Source organism: Miniopterus natalensis, chromosome 4, assembly GCF_054644295.1.
Source record: "Miniopterus natalensis isolate mMinNat1 chromosome 4, mMinNat1.hap1, whole genome shotgun sequence".
In the NCBI taxonomy this organism is placed as follows: domain Eukaryota; kingdom Metazoa; phylum Chordata; class Mammalia; order Chiroptera; family Miniopteridae; genus Miniopterus; species Miniopterus natalensis.
The window spans coordinates 96,450,507-96,464,847 of NC_142084.1; the positions used below are offsets into that span (position 1 = coordinate 96,450,507).

The following is a 14,341-nucleotide window of genomic DNA, read 5'->3' on the forward strand; positions in this document are numbered from 1 at the left end:
ACCTTGCTTTGTAAATAGGCCAAAAGCCACCTTTATTTTTAAATTACATGCTGGGGAATAAAACAGACTACATTCTCCTAGTAAGAGACTAAGGTGTGCAGAGCAAGCAAATAGAATTTACTGCTAAGAAGCCTGGGGTTGAGCCCTGGCTTTATTAGAACTCTGGGGCCTCAGTTTCCCCACACGTCAACAGGGCGGTCTCAGCACCCGCCTGTCCTCGCCCAGCCGGGAGTGAGTCTAACGTTCTCAGGAGACCCTGTTCTGAAAGTCTCCTCTCAGCCATCTCTACTCAACCTCCACTCTCTACAGGAAGCACGAATATATTTATTTATTCTGTTTTCCTATTTCTTGCACCGGAAACTCCTAAAATAGAACAGGAGGCGAGCTTCGAGGAGAGATTCCCCTGTGGAGACTCCTCTCCCAGGGACTGAAGGCAGCTAGGACTCTGCTGCCTACGGGGCGGGGATGCCCGAGCTCACCACACACAGCACAGACCCACCCTGCCTGGTCCAGGACAATGCGAGTCTTCTGCTTACAAACTCGATGATGCCACACCTGGATTCCTCTGCTCTGCCAGAGGCCCCCGCTTCTAATGGGCAGCTTGGGAACCAGCGGAGTGCTACCCTGGGGTAAATGAAGGCTGTGTCCATAGCAACTGAGCTGGCCCTGGTCCTGGGGGACAGCTCCCTGCAGAGAAGGTGCTGGGTGTGGCCCTGTCTCAGGGCTTAGCCCATGTCTCTAGGGGCCTCCCAGCCACACCCTGCCAGCTCAGAACATGCAAGGGCTACAGGGCCTCATTGAGCATGTGCCCAAAGGAAGGGCATCAGCAACGCTCCCCCATCAGGCCCATTGTCCTGCTCCAGGCAGACAGCTCAGTCATTCCACTGTTTTAAACAAAAGTAATGATGTAGTGTGGTATTCATAACATGTAAAAGTAAAATGTATGACAAAAATACATCAAGGAAGAGTGGAAGCATAGTGTTCTAAGATTCTTGCACCATATGTAAAGCGGTACAATATTGTTTTATGGTATACATCTTCAAGTTATTTAGTTGCATAAAAGCAACACTTACTGATTTAATTTAACAAAATGGTTACAGCTAATAAACCAACAAAGGAGATAAAAGTGAAATAATACAAAATAGTTAATACAAAAGAAGACAGAAAAAGAAGAAAAGAGGAGCAAAGAGGGGTGTGACAAATATAAAGCAAGTAGTAAATTGATAAGCTGAAACCTAATCATAAAAACAGCCACAATAAATGTAAATGGTCTAAATTCCCCAAGTTAAAGGCAGAGTTTGTCAGATTGCATGAAGAGCAAGACCCAACTGATTAGTACTAATCAAAATAAAGCTGGGGGGGTCATATTAATATCAGACAAAGTAGATTTCAGAGCAAAGAATATCACCAAAGGTAAAGAGGATTTTTCATAAAAACGTGTCAGTCCATTAAGAAGACATAACAATCTTGAATGTTTATGCACCAGGTAACATAGCTTCAAAATACTTGAAACAAATACTGCAAGGAGACAAGCCATGGACTGGAAGGAAATATTTGCAACACAGATAACCATCAAAGAATAAGTTTCCAGAGCCCAAAGAACTCCTATTAATCAGTAAGAAAAAGGCAAATAACCTAAGGGTAAAATTATACGAACAGCTATTTCGTGGAAGAAGAAATGCAGATGTCCATAAACATATGAAAAGATGCTCAGCTGCATCTGTAAACGGGGAAGTGCAAATTAAAAGCAAATTAAATTAAATATTATGTTAATCCCACCAGATTAGCAAAAAAAAAATTACAAGTCTGAATATATCAAGCGTTGGTGAGGATGTAGAATAACAGGGACTCTACCACTGGTAGAAGCACAGATACAACATCTTTGGAAAACAATTTGGTGTATTAGTTCGCTAGGGTTGTTGCAATAAAGTACCACCAACTGGGTGGCTTCAACAGTAAGAATTTACTGGTTCACAGTTCTGAGGGCTGTGAGGGGGGGCGTGCTCCAGGCCTCTCTCTTAGTTTCTCATAGCCTCAGATGTTCCTTGCCTTACAGGTGGCGTTCTCTGTGTCAGTACATTGTCTTCCCTCTAGACTTGTCTGCCTCTGTCCAAATTTCCCCTTTTTATAAGGATGCCAGTCATATTGGATTAGGGCACACCCTAACGACCTCAACTCAACTTGACCATCTGCAAAGACTCCATTTCCCGATAAATTCACATTCACAGATACTGGGGGTTAGGCCATCAACATCTTTGAGGGGAGACACAATTCAACGCATAATACCTGGTTAAGTGTGAAGATGCTCCTATCTTTCAGCCCAGCCATTGCATCCCAGACACAGGCCATAGAGAACATCCTTACAGATTGCGCTGGTAGATACATGCCATCCAAAAGTCTATCAGCAGAACAATTAGATAAATGTATATTTTTAAAAAAGACTACACAGCAGTGAAAATTAATAAATTACAGCTACACACATCAGCCTGGAGAAATCTCAACAACATAGTAACAAGTTGAAAAAAGCAAGTCACGGAAGAACCCACGTGGTTAAATTACGCAGTAAAGATCTGAGTGGTCAGTTCTCTCCCCTCCTTCAAGTCTTTGCTCAAACGTCACTTTCTCGAGAAGGCCGCTCCATCGCCCCCCCTTAAGTTGTAAACCCCAGCCCCACAACCACTCTCCTGTTTCCCCTGTATTCTGCTCTACATTTCCTTTTCCCACGGCACTTAGCACCTTCAACAAGTTATATAATTTTCTTACTCATGTGTCTAGTGGTTATTATCGGCCGCCTCCCTCCAGAATGTTAGATCCACAAGGGCAGAATCTTTTCTTTTGTTCTTCAATGTCAACAAAGTACTTATAATAGTATCTGGTGCAAAGCAGGCACTGAACAAATATTTCTAAAACTGAGCGGTCGGTACACAGATGCTCATTGATGATTATTTTAAAACTGTGTACGTGCATCACACCCCGTCTGCTGCAGACATGATGTCTCATAATAAATACTCTTTTTGAAGAAATTAGATGTATTTCTTGCAAGACCTGAGTGTTGAGCCAAGATATAGACCCTGCAAGGTCAATGCCACTCCCTCAACCACAGAGAGCCGGGGGTCGGCTGCGTTGCCCCCCGAGGACGTGTTCTCTTGTGTAGGATAAAGGATGACAAGGAAATGTCAATCTACCCACAGATGCAACCTTGCGTGTTTCATTTCTGCTTGAACAGGGTTTTAAAATGTGCTCGTGAATATTTGCACTGACGACGACAGAGAGCACGGCTGCTTTGTAGAGAGAAGCCAAGCCGCCTGGTAAATTTGCCTTACGCTTCCTTGAGAAAACAATGGGAAGCCGGCAGCCTGTCAAGGCCAAAGTCACAGGACCGAGCACGCACATTCCTGGCCTTGACGAGCTTCCTGATCATACTGACGTCGCTTCTCTGGGACCACCCTGGGAACAGGGTCTCCAAGCAGGGAACCTGGCCTAATTTCCTGTTCTACCCAACACTGATGATATTCAGTTGCTGCCAAGTCAATGCACAGGATTGACAGTGGACGTCAAGAGCCCTGGCGACGCACTGATCTTGGTTTTAGAGGTTACAGCTTCCATGTGGCCTCAGCATATAGTGTCACCTGTACCCATGATTACACTCTGATCCCTTAGAGTAACGTAAATGTAGACATTGCCACGTGGGAAGGAGACAACCTAAGTTAAATTCTGTAGCTACCGAGACAGAGCAAAGATACACGAACGGAAAGTGGCGGTGAGGGGGGAGCACCTAGTGTCTGTGGAGATAGAGAGACTATCAACACATCTGCCTAGGCCAGGTGGCCACACTGAGGCGGCTCTGGGAGGACAGTGACACTAGACCCCTCTGAGCCGAACCAGAAGGCAGGGGTGGGAGGGGGCGGGCAATGGAAGGGGCAGGGCCTTCAGAGCCACAGGCGGGCTTTGATCTGGCTCTGCCCTCCACAGCCCGACGATACAAATGTCCCTGTTTGACTGTCCCACGTGCTCACCTATGAACTGGGATTAGTCAGGAGAATTAAACATGATGTGGGACAGAGCAAGAGCACACGCAGGGTGAGCTCTGAACAGGCCGCAGGCCTGGGCAGGGAGCTGAGCTCGAGAGAGAGGACAGGGTTGGCTGGGGACAGGGAGGCTGGGCAGCGCCTGCGGGCATCCACCACCTGAGCTGGAGCTGAGGAGGGATGGGCACCAGGCCCTCCTGCAAGCACCCTTGGCTCCCTGGGTCCACCAGAGCCAGCCTTAGGAATGCCCACTGCAGGCGGGCCCAGGCTAATCATTCTGCCTGGGGGAAGGGGTGCAGAGCCTCAGCCCTCTCTGCCCTCAACCCCAGACACAAAGAAAACAGACACCGAGGCATCGTCCAGTGCACTTTAATCAAAATTCCACCATCACCTGGTAGCACACAATGTCAGGATGGGCATGTCAACGCAGTCCTACGAATGGAATCTCCACAGATCTGCACTTCAAACATGTATGAAAAATAAAATATATAATATCTAGCTTTATAAATTTCCCCACTTCATCACTTCGTCTTTAAAATAATTACTACGATCTCTGTCCCATCAGTTCAGCAGCCTGGATTAACTGAGCAAAGTATCAGCCAAGCGACACCCCCTTCCTGAAAAAGTTCCGGGGCCAATACTCTCAACAGTCAAATGCTCAGAGGAACCACCATGGATTTAAACTAGCAGGCTGCCCACAGTGCAAGATGTCGGGCACGGGAGCCTGCAGATGGCTCTCCTTTTCTGTTGGGAAAAGAAATTCCCCAAACCCTACCGAGTGGCTGTACAAGCTGTAATGGGACTTTTGGCACCAGTGGAGAAAGAGGCCTTGGCAAGCCATACACGGTGACAAAGCATTGATCGGAGGGAGAGGTGACAGAGGGGAAGGGACAGCTGCCACCACAGGCCTTCTCCATCCTGAGTGCCCCCCGCAGCCCTCTCTGGAGCCACAGACACCCCCTGTGCCTTGGAGAAGGCAGGGCACCACCTGGGCAGCCTGCCCTCTTCCTAGCTCATGACATAAAGAACTTGGGGGGGCCGAGCGGGGGGCTGCTCCGGAACGTGCTCAGTGGTCAGCAGGATGTACTCGACACACAAAGGACACGGCCACTCCGGCAGGAGAGCGGCACGGCCGGCGAAGGGGACAGACAGACGGCGCACACAAGACAGCAAGGATTGAGGGGCGGACAGGCTGGGGTGCACTAGCATTTACAGGGGTTCGGCACAGGACCCGAAGGTCTATAGTCCCCCAGAGCAGGAAGTCAGGCAGTGGCCCCCCTGCAGCTCAGGGCTTTTCCCAGGGACTCTGGCTCTACCCCCAAAACAATATAATCTCGGGAAGGACACACAGGCCAGTGCATGTGCTGCAGGGCCTCGGTCCCTGGGGAGCCCGCCGCCCGGCCGGCAGGAGGGTCACACGGCTCAACGGACGGAGCTGGGCGCAGCTACAAGTCCAGGAGGCGCTCCTCGCACGTCTCCACCGGCCACTTCGAAGCCCCTCCAAACACGTCGACGTTGTTGTCCACCCAGGGGATGACGTTGCCCGGCATGTTCGTGGAGCAGTTGGCGATGTTGACAATTTCCTGGGCTCGAAGGACGCGGTCCCATATGTTGAACTGGCTGAGCTCCCCCACAAACGCCTGCGTGGCGTCGAACCTGCCCCCAATGATGTCCTGGGGAGGGGACAGAACTGTGTCAGTGAGGCTCAGAGGCTAATCCTCCGGGTGCAGGACCGGCTTCAGGGAGATGCCAGCTGAGAGAGAAACGGGGGATGGGGGGTCGGGGGCATTTTCCCGGCTCCCTCAGCTCTGGCCTGGGAGGTGTCCTTACTCCAACCTACCAGTTTACAGGGGGAGACCTGGGCGAGCAGGGGGAGGCACTTGCCCAAAGTCCCTCAGCTAGAGCCAGACCTGGGTCTCCCCAGGGGAGAGGTGACGGGGGCCAAGGAAGAGCCCAGCCCCAGCCCCCAGAGCACCTGGCGTCTGATCCCCCACTTTCCGTCGGCAAACCTCCAACACAGGCTTGAACCGTCAATGCTCATCTGCCCGCGAGTAGACGGTCAGCTCAGGTTCCCCCTTTCCTGGGCAGCGGCAGGTCTCTGGAGGGCAGCCCCCCGAGGCCTCGCTCTTTCCTCCCACCCCACCCCCCATGGGCTGGGCACCCCACAGGCATTTCTAAGTGCCCCAGGCCCCGTGCCAGCAGCCCATGCATCCTGAGTCAATACTGTGCCTGGCAGAAGTGACCCGGGTGGATACATGACCCTTGACCCCGGGGGCACTCCATTCTGGAACCTGTCTGAACCCACCCCACCTACCTGGTCCCCTGCCCCCCAGGCAACAAGAGGGTGTGAGCAGAGCCAGCGGGGACCTCGCTCCAGCAGGCGGGTAGCTGTGCGGGACAAGGGGGCAGCCTGCAGGCCCCGCCCTATGCTGCTTGTCCGGCCCACGCCCCCCCATCCTCTGGTCCCCTGCACCCACCTGCTCCTGCCCAAGGATCAGCACGCCCCCCGGCTTGATGGGGTGCCAGGGGGCCAGGTTCTCCCCGGTGCCGAGCTTCTCCCCGTCCTGGAAGGCCTCCCACGTGCCGTCCCGGGTTGTCCAGGTGACGCAGATGTGGTGCCACTTTCCATCACTGACAAACAGGGGCAGCTGTGCAACCTGTGGGTGGCAGCGGGCAGGTGAGGCCCCCGTGGGTTCCCCAGGAGTCTGACCTGGGCCCACTGCTGCTCCCGTCACCAGGGGCCTCCTGGTGCCCCCTTCTCTGCTCTGCGGGTGACGTGCCTGACCCGCCCACCTCAGAAAGCCCCTGGGGCTGGGGACACCAAGTGCGATCAGACACTCAAGGGAAAGGGGCGGTCTGGGCACAAGCCCTGGACGCCAGGGTAGCCCTGTTTCCAACTGGACGCTGTTGGTCCTGGCTTGGCTGAGGGTCCAGGATACTGTACCGAACAAGCAGACGTGACAGACAGCCCCCCACGCTGGCCTTGAGCACCCCATGCTGGAGAACCCAGAGGGCAGTCAGGGTCCTGCCGGGCAAAGCTCTCTGGACCACAGTCGGACCGGGCACCTGCACCCCGCAGGCGAATCCCAGCGTCCACGCGGCACCCGGGGACTGCGTGGGGTGTCCTGCCACGGGGAGAACCAAAGGCCTACAATTGCGTGTGTAGGGGGGACACAGAACGGCGGGAAGGTCGTTTCTGACTCAAATCCTGTGAGAGCTCCAGAGACCAGCCCCGCTGCGGCCGGCCTGCGGGCAGTGCCGGTGTCCCGGCAACCCGGCACCAACGCCCGGGCGGGCTGTTTAGAAAACAAGGCTCTCGGCCCTCGGGGCCCTGCCCAAGGCTGTCGTGTGAAACAACTGTCCTCGGCCCAGGGGCTCAGAGACGCGGTCACTGCTGGAAGGCGCCCCGCAGGTGGACTGCAAGCAAACTCCACCCAGGGCGGTTCGGTCAAGACGGACTGAGGGCCGGGTGGAGGGGCTCCTGGGCTCAGCTCCAGCAAGGAGGGTGCGAGGACACATCTCGCCTTGGTGGACTCTGGCTTCAGACTGACAGTCTAAGTGGGGCTGCCGGAGGGTCCAGCAGGCACCCAGAGCTTGTCTCCCGGGGAGACCACACTCCTGAAAACCAGCCCGTCTACTGAAAGGGCACATTTCCTCTGGGAGAGGCAAGGCTGCAGGGATGAGCAGCTCAGTGGTGGCCATGGGCTGGGTAGAAAGGGGAGCTGACCACACAGGGAAATGAGGAAGCCTGAGAGGCGATGAACCCCTATGCTCTAATTGTAGTAATGGGCACACAACTGCCTGCGCCGGTCAACGCTGGTCAAACCAGCGTAAAAAGTGTGCATTTTACCGTATGTCAATTATATCTCAATAACCACTTCCCCCAAAAAAGATATGCTCGTGAGAAGTATCACACTCCACACACACACACACCCTCCTCTACTCAGTGCAGCCCCGGGAAACAGCCCTCCTAGGCTGGCCTAGGGACCGATGACAATTCAGGCTGGCATGCAGAACAGCTCACTCTGCTCCTCCCCAGACTCTGGGCCCGGACCCTCTGCGGCCTCCTGCCAGACTCACAGCTTGGGCCTCCATGAGCTGCAGCAGCCGGCCCTGTGCCCTGTCCCTGCCCCCTGGCCCTGCCCCCTGTCCCCTGGCCCTGCCCCCTGGCCCTGCCCCCTGCCCCCTGGCCCTGCCCCCTGGCCCTGCCCCCTGGCCCTGTCCCTGCCCCCTGTCCCTGCCCCCTGCCCCCTGGCCCTGTGCCCTGTCCCTGTCCCTGCCCCTGTCCCCGGGCCCTGTCCCCTGCCCCCTGGCCCTGCCCCCTGGCCCTGTCCCTGCCCCCCTCCCTGCCCCCTGGCCCTGCCCCCTGCCCCCTGGCCCTGCCCCCTGTCCCTGTCCCTGCCCCCCTCCCTGCCCCCTGGCCCTGCCCCCTGCCCCTGCCCCCTGGCCCTGTCCCCTGTCCCTGTCCCTGCCCCCTGGCCCTGCCCCCTGTCCCTGTCCCTGCCCCCCTCCCTGCCCCCTGGCCCTGCCCCCTGCCCCCCTCCCTGCCCTCTGGCCCTGTCCCTGCCCCCCTCCCTGCCCCCGGCCCTGCCCCCTGCCCCCTGGCCCTGCCCCCTGTCCCTGTCCCTGCCCCCCTCCCTGCCCCCCTCCCTGCCCCCCATCCCTGCCCCCTGGCCCTGCCCCCTGGCCCTGCCCCCTGCCTACTCAGCTGTTCAGAGGGGACTAAGTCAGCACAGAGCTGCCCTCACCAGGAGGAGGGCAGCCCGCGGCCAGCTGTTGGGTTCCCCGCGGCCTCCTGGCCGGGCGGGAAGGCGGCGTCCCAGCGCCTCACCTTGTCGTTGACGAGCAGCTCGATGGGGTTGTTGCCCCACTCTATCAGCACGATCTCGTTGGCCTGCCCGGGCACGGCGTAGGAGAACGGGGTGCCGATGCCGGGCGAGGCGCTGGATCGCAGCCACAGGCAGGCGGTGAAGGCGTACAGCTCGGGCAGCGTCTTCCTGACCTTGCCGTACAGGTAGTTGGTGCGGAGCGGGAGGGACACCTTGAAGGCCTCGGGCGACTTGAACGCGCTGCTGCCTGGGGAGGAGAGGCCCGGCCTCGTCAGCCCAGCCCCTCCAGCAAGGCCCGGCGCCCGGCCCCCCGCCCCGCCCCTCACTAGGTCGGGGCAGCCGCTGTCCACAGCGCTGAGGCTCCGGCCGTCCCCGAGGGACCTAATTCAAAGCTTGAAGAAGCGGTCGAGACAGGCCGGACTCGCTGCTCTGGTTCAATTAAGCCAGAAAATCCTTCCTCGGCCAAATTTTGTTACGTCCTGGAAATCTTGGACCTTTCAGGTCCTTCAGCAAGGGGGGGGTCAGGAACCCTCGCTGGGCATGGAGGCGGGAGGTGCCACAGGGCCCCGGGCACTTGCCAAGCCAGTAAGCCCACGTGGGTCACTTCTCACAGGAGGGCACTGCCGCCAGGGCAACGGACTCAGGCGCTCGCGTCCTGATGCTACAACTTAACTCAGAAGCGGCCTTTGGATAAATCCCTGCCATGAGCTCGTGGCTAGGCTCGAGGTTTGCCCTTCCCTCCCCAAGAGAAGATGGCACCTATTGACCATTTCCTGCAGCGGGAGGCAGAGGAATTCACAGGCGTCCCTCCCCACTGCGGGTAACAGCCTGGCCAGAGCCTTGACCCCTCCGGACCCACCTGGGGCTGGTGAGAATCCTCCTGGCTGTCCCCGCGTAAATGGTGCTTCCATAATCTTTGAAAACGATCGATTTTCTTAAGTGGGTCTAAGAAACTTTCAATACAGTCTTGATCTAAGCTCAAAACTAACAACAAAATAAACACATCGAAGGCAAAACCCTGTCTCTAGTTAGCAGATTTAAAAATGTGCAGGGCCCGCCCGGCCGGGCGTGGCTCAGCGGTTCAGCATCGACCTAGGATCCAGGCAATTGGGGTTCGATTCCCGGTCAGGGCACATGCCCGGGTTGTGGGCTCGATCAATGACTCTCTCATCATTGATGTTTCTGTCTCTCTCTCTCTCCCTCTCCTTTCCTCTCTCTGAAATCAATAAAGATATATTAAAAAAAATAAAATAAAATAAATAAAATAAAATAAAATAAAATAAAATAAAATAAAATAAAATAAAATAAAAATGTGCAGGGTACCTCCCGATTCTGTAAACTGTCCCAGCAAAGGCTTCCCTCATATTTGGGGACCAGATGCTGCCAGTGAAGGAGCCTAAATGCCCTCATTCAACAAGTATCTTTTAAGCACCAGGAGGGGCCAGGTGCCATCAAAGATGGGCAGGCTCTCAGGACCCAGGACCAAACTGCCCGCGTCACTGGTGGACTAACTCAGTCCCTTCCTCGCCTCTTCCGCAGAGCAGGAGCCAGGCTGGATCAACCTTTCTCCACCACGACCCTGCAAACTCATTCTCCGTCCTAGTAAATAACACACAAGGGAGCTCTTTGGTGCCACGGCTCACGCCATCCAAGGACCTCGCGCACAGGAAAGCAGCAGGGCCCAGCGTCGCCCTCCCACCCTCTTGGAACAGGCGGCACAGAAACACTAGAATCCGGGCTCCACCTGTGGCATTTACTCCTCTCTGCTGAGTGTGGAGTCAGTCCCGCCTGGCCCGTCCTGACCTCCCAAGCAGGGTACCCTCCACGCAGGCTGCAGAGCCCCTGAGCACCGGGTGAGGGCTGAGAAGACCTGGCCACCCGGGCGCGCCGAGGGGGAGGCCAGGCCAGGATACAAGGCCCCACATTAGGCCACAGCAAAACCCAGAGAACCAGAAAGCCTCAGCTCCTGACTTGACGGGGTGCACAGGCGAGGCACCAAGGCTCGAAGTGAGGTGCCTTACCCCAGGGCCCTCGGCTAAGCAGTGACAGACAGAGCAGGGCTCTTTCCACTATATGCAGCCACGAGTGTTTAATCTGCAAACACCCACATTCTCCACGAAGGTGTGATTATCTAATAAAGAGAAACAGCTTCTCTCTGTGCAGGTGGGCAGGCTCGCTGATTTAATTGGGTGCCGTGTCGGTAATATCGTTAGCTCAATAACGAGAGACAGGTTTAATCAGAGCCGGGAGAGCCGAAAGGCGGAGGAGGGGCCCCTACCGGGAAGGCTGGTGCCCCCTGTTTATATCAAACAGCTTAGAGGTTCAGAAGAAACTTAGTTAAAACCAATTAAGGCATTAAGTGGCCTGACCAATAAATCAGAGGCTGCAGGTGGCAGACAAGGCTAAGCAGCCGGGGGCCAAAGAGAGAAGGGGAAGGTGGGCTGCTGCTTGCACGGTGAGGAATCAGGTGGTTTTTTTTGCATCTGTCAGGCAGGTTCAGGGCTGGCAGGAAGCAGCCTCAGAGCCCATCTCGGCAAACGCAGGAACAGAGTCAGCAGGCAGGGGTCCGGAGCAACCACTCCCTCACCCAGGGGGCCTGTCCGTAAATGCACAAGAGGGCCCGGGGCCTGGACCCTCTCTGCCTGCTCTCGCCTGCTCTGAGCCCAGCCAAGAATCAAGACAAGGGGGGGGATCAGGAGGGAGGGAGGGAGGGAGGGACATCAGCCAGGGGGCCACAGAGAAACCCTCAAAGCACCCAGCACTCACCCCTCTCCAGCTCGGTGACCCTCTGCAGCAGCGCGTTCAGGGTGCTCTCGGTCTTCTGCCGGTGAGCCGAGGTCTCGTTGCGGAGCAGGGACTTCTCGTCCTCCAGCTCCGCGACCTTGTGCAGCAGCTGCCTCTCCAGCTCCCCCAGCCGCCGCTGGAGCACCTCTCGAAAGTCGCCCGGCAACGCGGCGTTGGACACGTTCGCTCGGAGCTGGTGCTTTGGGAGGGGGGAGAGACGCGGGGGAGAAGTGTTCACGCCAGTTGAAAAGAAATTGTGAAATGCAGCGCCCACAGCCCCCCCACCGAGGGAGGCGCCTCCGAAACCCGGAGGGAAACCAGCAGGGCGATGGCACCAAGGGGAGCGGTCCACCGATGGGTTGGTTTTGTGTGGAGAGGATTTCAAAGTCGATTACTCTGCTGCAGCATTTGAAACTTAACTCATTTCCCCTCTCAAACATCGATTTTGCTCCTCTAACTAAAGAGCTAAATTTTTAACCAAAATCTATCATTTCCTGGTAAAGACCAAAAACACAGCTAGGATTTTTTTTTTTTTTAAAGGGTGTGAATCAAATGGTACTCAAAGCTGAACCGGCCCCCGAGTTTCAATGTGGCCCAAAGGCTGCTTGAGGAGACGTCACTGTAAATGAGACCTCAAACCTGACTCTTCCAAATTCCAGGAACCTTTGCTTTCAATGCTGCTTCTAAACCCTCCCTGCCTGTCGCGTTTACTCCATCACCAGGCTGGCTCTGGGGGCAGCCTGCCCGCCGCCCTCCCCGAGTCCTGTGCAAACTATGTATCCCGCTCTCTGTGTGCAAATAGCAAAACTAGTTACTAGGATCTGACTCCCGGGATTGTTGCAACTGTTAAACTTAGATACTGTGCCCTCCAAAAATGTTAGCTGTTACCCACCGTAATGAATTAAGGGATGGACAGGTGCTGGAAATACTGTATCTACCCACCATGGCACAGGAAGCCCTCATCTGATTTTGCAATAATTACCACCTGTAATTGAAACCTCGCCTCGCTAGTAAGTATTCTGGTCAACAGAAACACCCGCAACTTCTTAAATAGGGTGGAAAGTAAAGGTGGAAATTAAATGAATATTTCTCTCTAAAAGTTCCGAACTGCAGACACCTTCCAAGAGAGGGTGCGATTAGGTCCTTTCCCCCACAGCAACGGGGAAGGGCACCTTAGGGCGGCGCACTTCTCAGACAGACGTCTTTGAAGGTAACCAGGCTTCCTCCAAGGTGAGTCCTGGTGTGGCCGGTGACCCTCCGGCCCGCGCTCGCGTCCCCGCCGGGACCCCCCAGACCTCCGCCCGCTCCGGACCAACCCGACCTGATTTACAAACGGAAAGGCGGGTCGCCAGCGGCCGCTGACTTCACGAGGCAGCCTCGGGTCACCCAGCACAGCCTCCAGGAGCCTCGGAGATTTGCAACAGCGCAGGCCGTCCTGTCCGGCCAGCCCGCCCCCGTTACGCGAACGGCCGCGCGGTGGGCAGTCCGGGCGCGCGGCAGACTTAGGGGGTGGAGGGTGCGAGCTACGCAAGTAAGTTCCGGCGCAGGATCAAGAGCTCCCCGCCTCTGACCCCCCCCCCCCCAAACCAAGCTGGTTCCCGCACGGCCTCGCGGGCGGGACCGCGAGCCCCACCTCTGCCCCGCGCGCCACGGGCACGTCCCCGCCCCGGACCCCTGCGCCCCGCTACCTCGAGGCTCTCCAGACGGTCCTTGAGGGTCTGCAGCGAGCGGCTGAGCTGCTCCACGACGTGGCCGGGGTCCCGCGGCAGGTCGCCCATGGTGTCCTTGCCGGTGGCCGCCCGGCCCGGCGCCTTGCCGCCCGCCAGCCCCTCGCAGCGCGCCAGCTTGCCCGTGAGCTCGCGGATGGCCTCGCGCTGCGCGCCCAGCGTCTCCTTCTGCTGCACGACTGTCTCCCGCAGCTGCAGCACCGCGGCCCGCAGCTCCTCCTCGGGGCTCAGCGCGCCGCCCTGCATGGGCATCGCGGGCAGCGGGCAGCCGGCGCGCGTCGCCTCCGGGGGCAGCGCGGTGCACACGAAGCGGCTGCCGGGCGCCGGGACGTCCTGAGCCGCGGCGGCCACGGCGAGCGCCACCCCGGCTGCCAGCAGCGCCAGCATCCCGCCGTCGCCGCGCTCGCTCCGGCGTCCGCGGGCCGGGGGGCGGGCGCCGTCGGGGCGCGCGGCTGGGGCGCCTCCTCCGCGGGCTTCGGCCGGCGCGGCGCTCGAGGGCTGCGGGAGCCGAGCCCGCGCACCGGCCGCCGGCGCAGCCGCACACTCCGCCCCGCGCGGCGCTCTGCCTCGGCGCGGCCCGCGCGCCCTTTCTTAAGCTGGGGGGTGGCGGCGCGTGGGGCGCGCGCCGCGAGCCCTGATTGGCCCGGCCCGGCGCGCGTCACGCGGGAGGCGGGGCGGGGGCGACTTCTCCCCGCGCGCCGGGCAGAGGGGTGCGAGCTCCGGGCCCCGGAGCGCCCCAGGAAGGGAGGGCTGAAATTTTAAACATCCCCGAGGCGCCCTCGGGAGCCTTGGCCGGCGTGTCCAGGCGCCCCACGGGCCCACCCGAGGACACGGACGTCCCGGGCCGAGAAGAAGCTGGGAGCCCCCTGATGCCCCGGCGCCCCAGGCGGAAGGCCTCGCTTAGCGGTCTCTGCAGCCCCCGGACTGGGGTGGGGGTGACCCCAACTTCACAAGGGAGGGAGGTGAGAAGGCC

The 14,341-nt window shown here is 57.7% G+C and overlaps 1 protein-coding gene across 1 annotated transcript; it reads right to left on the reverse strand.

The window, feature by feature from the left end:
• Positions 1-5,037: 5,037 nt before the first annotated feature.
• NPTX2 (neuronal pentraxin 2) lies at positions 5,038-13,755 on the reverse strand. Its single transcript, XM_087816117.1, has 5 exons — positions 13,330-13,755; positions 11,624-11,840; positions 8,860-9,104; positions 6,506-6,685; positions 5,038-5,701 (listed from the first exon to the last, which is right to left on the reverse strand). The coding sequence occupies exons 1-5, from the start codon at positions 13,753-13,755 to the stop codon at positions 5,474-5,476; spliced, it is 1,296 nt and encodes a 431-aa protein (XP_087672243.1). The 3' UTR covers positions 5,038-5,473.
• Between the last annotated feature and the right edge of the window lie 586 nt (positions 13,756-14,341).

What these genes read in the sequence shown, in the direction of transcription:
- NPTX2 (XM_087816117.1), bottom strand. Translation starts at nt 13,755, where the DNA reads ATGCTGGCGCTGCTGGCAGCCGGGGTGGCGCTCGCCGTGGCCGCCGCG. An exon ending in ACCGTCTGGAGAGCCTCGAG is followed by an intron (nt 11,841 to 13,329) that starts GTAGCGGGGCGC and finishes CCCCTCCCAAAG; the next exon opens with CACCAGCTCCGAGCGAACGT. An exon ending in AGCTGCTCGTCAACGACAAG is followed by an intron (nt 6,686 to 8,859) that starts GTGAGGCGCTGG and finishes TGCCACCCACAG; the next exon opens with GTTGCACAGCTGCCCCTGTT.